Source organism: Zeus faber (assembly GCF_960531495.2).
Source record: "Zeus faber genome assembly, chromosome: 8".
Classification (NCBI taxonomy): Eukaryota; Metazoa; Chordata; class Actinopteri; order Zeiformes; family Zeidae; genus Zeus; species Zeus faber.
This window is the reverse complement of record NC_137195.1, coordinates 446,520-454,661: the sequence shown is the minus strand read 5'-3', so window position 1 is coordinate 454,661 and position 8,142 is coordinate 446,520. Positions and strand designations below refer to the sequence as shown.

At 37.9% G+C, this 8,142-nt stretch overlaps 1 protein-coding gene across 1 annotated transcript in view; it reads right to left on the bottom strand.

Annotated features, from left to right (window-relative positions):
• The window catches only part of smad10b (SMAD family member 10b), a 17,139-nt gene extending 13,791 nt beyond the window's left edge, over window positions 1-3,348 (bottom strand). Inside the window, exons 1-2 of the mRNA XM_080005727.1 lie at window positions 2,611-3,348; window positions 391-641 (exon numbers count right to left, since the gene is read on the bottom strand). Coding sequence (XP_079861853.1) covers window positions 391-633 — 243 coding nt within the window. The 5' untranslated portion in view covers window positions 634-641; window positions 2,611-3,348. The remainder of the gene's footprint in view (window positions 1-390; window positions 642-2,610) is intronic.
• Between the last annotated feature and the right edge of the window lie 4,794 nt (window positions 3,349-8,142).

The following is an 8,142-nucleotide window of genomic DNA, read 5'->3' as shown; positions in this document are numbered from 1 at the left end:
CTGACAACACCTGTCCTACACTGACCAGACCTGTCTTACACTGACCACACCTGTCCTCCACTGACCACACCTGTCTTACACTGACCACACCTGTCTTACACTGACAACACCTGTCTTACACTGACCACACCTGTCTTACACTGACCACACCTGTCCTACACTGACCACACCTGTCTCACACTGACCACACCTGTCCTACACTGACCACACCTGTCCTACACTGACCACACCTGTCTTGGAACCATGTTGGTGTTAGTTGCTCTCTCTCTCTGTCTGTCTCTCTCTCTGTCTGTCTCTCGCTCTCTGTGTCTGTCTGTCTGTCTGCATTCCCGTCTCTCTCTCTGTCTGTCTGTCTGGTCTCGGTGAGGACCAGCAAGCAGTGCCCCCTACCTGCAGCCTCCCGTCCAGCGTCCTTTGGATGGTCACACACTTGCTGGGATGGACGCCACTGGTGGTCACCGCGGTGATGAGCGAGTCCAGCTCGTCCTTCTTCTCCTTCAGCTTCTTCACCAGACTCTCTATCGCTCTTTTGGCAAATCCCTCGTTCTCGCCGCCCTGGCGGTGGCACATGAGGCTGTGCACGATGCTGAGGCAGGCATCACTGCTGCTGGGGGCGGGGCTTAGCACCGACATGCCCCCTGCTGGACGAAGAAGGGAAGGAAGGAAAGGAAGAACAAGGAGGAGGATTTCAAGATTTCAAGAGGTTTATTCGTCACATGCATATCCTTACTTTCATACATATATGAAGTGAAATGTAATAAAAATTCACACCACATGACAATTCCTACAATGCATTGTTTCTGAACATTATATTAAATTATATTTTATTATATTATATCATATTATATCATATTATATTATGTTGTATTGTATTTTATTATATCATATTATATTGTATTATTTGATATTATATGATATTATTTGATATTATATATTATATTGTATTCTATGTATTTTATTGTATTATATTATATATATTTTTTTTATTATATGATAGTATATTGTATTGTATTATTTTATATTATATCATAATATTTCAAAGTATATGATTTTATATTATTTTACATTATATTGTATTGCATTGCATTGCATTATATCATATTATATTATATTATATTATATTATATTATATTATATTGTATTATATTATATTATATTATTTTATTTTATATTGTATTCTATGTATTCTATTATATTAAATTATATTGTATTATTTTATATTATATTATATTTTTTATATTATATTATAGCATATTGAATTGTATTGTATTGTATTGTATTGTATTGTATTATTTGATATTATATCATATTATATCATATTATATTGTATTATGTTATATTATATTATATTATATTACATTATATAAGTTTGCATTGTATTGTATTGCATTGCATTATATCATATTATATTAAATTATATTACATTACATTATATTATATTATATGACATTACATTATATTATATTATATGACATTACATGACATTAAATAATATTATATTATATTATATTATATTATATTATATTATATTGTATTATATTATGTTAAATTATATTATATTACATTACATTATATTATATTATCTTATGTATTATATTATGTTATATTATATTATATGACATTACATTACATTACATTATATTATATTATATTATATTGTATTGTATTATATTATATTATATTATGTTATATTATGTTATATTATTTACATTTACATTTAGTCATTTAGCAGACGCTTTTATCCAAAGCGACTTACAAGGGAGAATAACATTCAAGCTACAATTTATTATATTATATGACATTACATTACATTACATTATATTATATGATATTATATTATATGACATTACATTACAATATATTATATTGTGTTATTAGGGGTCCATCTCATTTGCTATTGTCTTTTTCTTCTTCTTCTTCTTCTTCTTCTCCTTCTTCTTTCGGCTGCTCCGTTAGGGGTCCCCACACCTAATCTGCCTCCATATTGTAATTGTTCGATTTTTTTTATTATCTGGAGAATTTTTCAAGCTAAAAGTGTCTGGAACCGACAAACCTCTGAACCCACGGACACAGTTGAGGTGTTGTTAGAACCGGGACGTCGCAGACATCTCGTGGTTCAAGTTTGATCCAAATCGATCCCCATTTCGCGCAGGAATTAGTGAAATTTGACTGGAAGTAGCAGAACCTTCGTACATTACCCACAGGCCAAGCTTGTAAAACTTCCTGTCGGGTGGTGCAGCGACATCAGTAAAGTCATTATTATTATAATAATAATAATAAATTGTTATTAATAATACTTACATATTATTATTATTATTATTATTATTATTATTAATAATAATAATAATAATAATAATAATAACAATAATAATTGTTATTAATAATAATTACATATTATTATTATAGTTATTATGGTAATTTTTTTAGTATTATTGTGATTTTCTGTAGGTTACCATGACAACGTGCCAAACATGGATCTGACAATCAGTGTTTCCATTATCTGTAACTGTTTTTTATTATCATAAAGTCATAAAGTAAATATATATATATACACACACACACACACAGTATACATAAATATACTGAGCTGCCTGTCAATTTACAACTCACCCGGCAACCACTCCAGAGGCACTGTAGTGGAGTCAACTCGGCAACCGTTCCAGAGGCTCTGTAGTGGAGTCAAACCGGCAACCACTCCAGTGGCTCTGTAGTGGAGTCAACTCGACAACCTATCCAGAGGCTCTGTAGTGGAGTCAACTCGGCAACCGGTCCAGTGGCTCTGTAGTGAAGTCAACCCGGCAACCGGTCCAGTGGCTCTGTGATGGAGTCAACTCGGCAACCACTCCAGAGGCACAGTAGTGGAGTCAACTCGGCAAACGTTCCAGAGGCTCTGTAGTGGAGTCAAACCGGCAACCACTCCAGTGGCTCTGTAGTGGAGTCAACCCGGCAACCACTCAAGTGGCTCTGTAGTGGAGTCAACTCGACAACCTATCCAGAGGCTCTGTAGTGGAGTCAACTCGGCAACCGGTCCAGTGGCTCTGTAGTGGAGTCAACCCGGCAACCGGTCCAGTGGCTCTGTGATGGAGTCAACTCGGCAACCACTCCAGTGGCTCTGTGATGGAGTCAACTCGGCAACCAGTCCAGTGGGTCTGTAGTGGAGTCAACTCGGCAACCGGTCCAGTGGCTCTGTGGTGGAGTCAACTCGGCAACCGGCCCAGTGGCTCTGTGGTGGAGTCAACTCGGCAACCACTCCAGTGGCTCTGTGATGGAGTCAACTCGGCAACCTCTCCAGTGGCTCTATGATGGAGTCAACTCGGCAACCTCTCCAGTGGCTCTGTGATGGAGTCAACTCGGCAACCTCTCCAGAGGCTCTGTAGGGGAGTCAACCCGGCAACCACTCTAGTGGCGCTGTGGTGGAGTCAACTCGGCAACCGGTTGCCTGGGGTCTCGAGCCTCTCGTCGCTCTGCAGACAGGGCTCGCGCACATCCTGGTGTTTATGTCTGCGGAGCGGCGGCTCGAGCACCGCTGGGTTGCCAGGTTGCACAGAAACCTGCAGCAGCAGCAGCAGCAGCAGCAGCTGCTCCACCCACTGGGAGTTGAACCCCTTCATTTGACCAGAGGGGCCACATTCCGACCGAATCAGAAAATAAAGCCTAGACATTAAAATGACCATCGATACAGTAAAAAGAGCAAGATGAGCGTCCAAAACAGATCAGATCAGTTGCTTATTCCCCAGGGAGAGATCCAGGTGATACAGCAACAAAACAGTGAAAAGCAAGAGGCACAAAAAATACAATGAAATGAGAAAACACATATATGTACACATAACACATCTAGAAGCAAGTTAAGCAAGTTAGCATCTATAAGTACAAGTATTTCATTCTGAATGTAACATTCTGTGATTATACACTCTATACAGAATAGAACACAGTGTATACAGTGAATTATACTGTATACATTGTATACGGTATGCAGTGTATGCAGTATAGTATACAGTATATACACTATACTGTATACATTGTGCATTGTATACAGTGTACAGTGTATACTGTATTCATGATACACTGTATACATTATATACTGTATACTGTAATACTGTCCACAGAAACCTCTCCACTAGTGTTGAGACACTTTTATAATAATTATAATAATAATAATAATAATAATAATAGGGTTATCGTCACTGTGTGTGTGCGTGTGTGTGTGTGTGTGTGTGTGTGTGTGTGTCTAATAATAGTAGAAACCTGAGTCTGGCAACCCTGTCACCACGCTGAGCAATAACAATGTGGCCAATCACAGCGCGCCTCTCACGTGGTCGACGCCGCTCGAAACCAATCAGGAACCCGCTACGTGATGCCGCCAACGGGTGGGCGGGACTTGGGATGTTGTGTCTGGGTGGAGCTGCGTTCCTGTGGATTCAAAACTCGGAGAAACACCCCCCATTCTGGGAATAGAGCCGAGAGGGGAGGAGGAGGAGGAAGAGGAGGAAGAGGAGGAGGAAGAGGAGGAGGAGAGGCGGAAAAAGAGGAGGAAGAGGATGAAGAGGAGGAGAGGAGGAGGAAGAGCAGGAGGAGGAGGAGGAGGAGGAGGAGAGGAGGAAAAGGAGGAGGAAGAGGAGGAAGAGGAGGGGGAGGAGGATGAAGAGGAGGAGGAGGAGAGAAGGAGGAGAGGAGGAAGGGGAGGAGGGGAAGGAGGGGGAGGAGGAGAGGGGGAAGGGGAGGAGGGGGAGGAGGAGAGGAGGAAGAGGAGGAGGAAGAGGAGGAGGAGGAGGAGGAGGAGGAAGAGGAGGATGAAGGGGAGGAGGGGGAGGAGGGGGAAGAGGAGGAGAGGAGGAAGAGGAGGAGGAAGAGGAGGAGGAGGAGGAGGAGGAAGAGGAGGATGAAAGGGAGGAGGGGGAGGAGTGGGAAGAGGAGGAGAGGAGGAGAAGGAGGTGGGTGAGAGGAGATTCAAGATTTAAGGTCCAAGTTTGATCCAAATCGATCCCCATTCCGCACAGGAATTAGTGAAATTTGACTGGAAGTAGCAGAACTTTCGTACATTACCCACACGCCAAGCTTGTAAAACTTCCTGTCGGGTGGTGCAGCGACATGAGTTTGTAGAGTAAGACGCTTTGTGACATCATCATCCAATCAATTATAAATGTGTAGGTTGAAGCTACGAACGTCCATTCACATCATGTGTGCTGCGTAGCTTCAACTCTATCGCTGTGTGTGTGTGTGTTTGAAATACTGGTTAAAGGTTAGTCCTTCTTATTGATATGTACCTTTGGTTGTATTTGAGCATCATAACAGTACATTGTACTAATTCACCAGTATGCATGAAATGAAGTGTTTGGAATACGACTAAATTGACCCTGTGTACTGCTGCCTGCAGCTATTTTTATTATTATTATTGTTATTATTATTATTATTATTATTAATAATAATAATAATAATAAATACATTCATACATATACATACTTTCATACATATACATACTTTCATACATAAACATACTTTCATACATATACATACGTTCATACATATACGCAGTGAAATGTATTTGCAACGCACCGCCAGAGATTATGCACAATAGTTACTAAACAGAACATAATATCTAATCTAACTGCCTCGCAACTACAAGCAACTAGCAACTAACAGAAACCAACTGATTCCTAAAATATAATGCAGTTAGTGAATAGAAGAAAATAAATGTAATAAAATTGAAATTAATCAAGATTCAAAAAGAAAATACAAAGTGGAGGTACAAAATAGAAGGGGATATAGTTATGTCTACATGTACGTTCAGGGAGGACTTTCTTCTCTGTAGATTCAGGCTCCAAACACATATAGTGCAGCGGCCATCTTGCTATCCTGAACAGGGAAGTCAGATTTCCATTTCTCCTTGAACGCAGCATCAGCTGGTGGCGGCTCGAGCTGCCAGGGGGTTTCCATGGCGCCAGCAGACTGCGCATGCTCCGGAGTATCAGCAACGTTTGGCCAATAGAGTGACGTCACTGGCACGCTACTCCGGCGGCCATTTTACATCCCAATAATTCCACACTTTGATCATGTCATTGTACTATGTACTACTGTGCATTATTATCATCATGTCATTGTACTATGTACTACTGTGCATTATTATCATCATGTCATTGTACTATGTACTACTGTGCATTATTATCATCATGTCATTGTACTATGTACTACTGTGCATTATTATCATCATGTCATTGTACTATGTACTACTGTGCATTATTATCATCATGTCATTGTACTATGAACTACTGTGCATTATTATCATCATGTCATTGTACTATGTACTACTGTGCATTATTATCATCATGTCATTGTACTATGTACTACTGTGCATTATTATCATCATGTCATTGTACTATGTACTACTGTGCATTATTATCATCATGTCATTGTACTATGTACTACTGTGCATTATTATCATCATGTCATTGTACTATGAACTACTGTGCATTATTATCATCATGTCATTGTACTATGTACTACTGTGCATTATTATCATCATGTCATTGTACTATGTACTACTGTGCATTATTATCATCATGTCATTGTACTATGAACTACTGTGCATTATTATCATCATGTCATTGTACTATGTACTACTGTGCATTATTATCATCATGTCATTGTACTATGAACTACTGTGCATTATTATCATCATGTCATTGTACTATGTACTACTGTGCATTATTATCATCATGTCATTGTACTATGAACTACTGTGCATTATTATCATCATGTCATTGTACTATGTACTACTGTGCATTATTATCATCATGTCATTGTACTATGTACTACTGTGCATTATTATCATCATGTCATTGTACTATGAACTACTGTGCATTATTATCATCATGTCATTGTACTATGTACTACTGTGCATTATTATCATCATGTCATTGTACTATGTACTACTGTGCATTATTATCATCATGTCATTGTACTATGTACTACTGTGCATTATTATCATCATGTCATTGTACTATGTACTACTGTGCATTATTATCATCATGTCATTGTACTATGAACTACTGTGCATTATTATCATCATGTCATTGTACTATGTACTACTGTGCATTATTATCATCATGTCATTGTACTATGTACTACTGTGCATTATTATCATCATGTCATTGTACTATGTACTACTGTGCATTATTATCATCATGTCATTGTACTATGTACTACTGTGCATTATTATCATCATGTCATTGTACTATGTACTACTGTGCATTATTATCATCATGTCATTGTACTATGTACTACTGTGCATTATTATCATCATGTCATTGTACTATGTACTACTGTGCATTATTATCATCATGTCATTGTACTATGTACTACTGTGCATTATTATCATCATGTCATTGTACTATGTACTACTGTGCATTATTATCATCATGTCATTGTACTATGTACTACTGTGCATTATTATCATCATGTCATTGTACTATGTACTACTGTGCATTATTATCATCATGTCATTGTACTATGTACTACTGTGCATTATTATCATCATGTCATTGTACTATGTACTACTGTGCATTATTATCATCATGTCATTGTACTATGAACTACTGTGCATTATTATCATCATGTCATTGTACTATGAACTACTGTGCATTATTATCATCATGTCATTGTACTATGTACTACTGTGCATTATTATCATCATGTCATTGTACTATGTACTACTGTGCATTATTATCATCATGTCATTGTACTATGTACTACTGTGCATTATTATCATCATGTCATTGTACTATGTACTACTGTGCATTATTATCATCATGTCATTGTACTATGTACTACTGTGCATTATTATCATCATGTCATTGTACTATGAACTACTGTGCATTATTATCATCATGTCATTGTACTATGTACTACTGTGCATTATTATCATCATGTCATTGTACTATGTACTACTGTGCATTATTATCATCATGTCATTGTACTATGTACTACTGTGCATTATTATCATCATGTCATTGTACTATGTACTACTGTGCATTATTATCATCATGTCATTGTACTATGAACTACTGTGCATTATTATCATCATGTCATTGTACTATGTACTACTGTGCATTATTATCATCATGTCATTGTACTATGTACTACTGT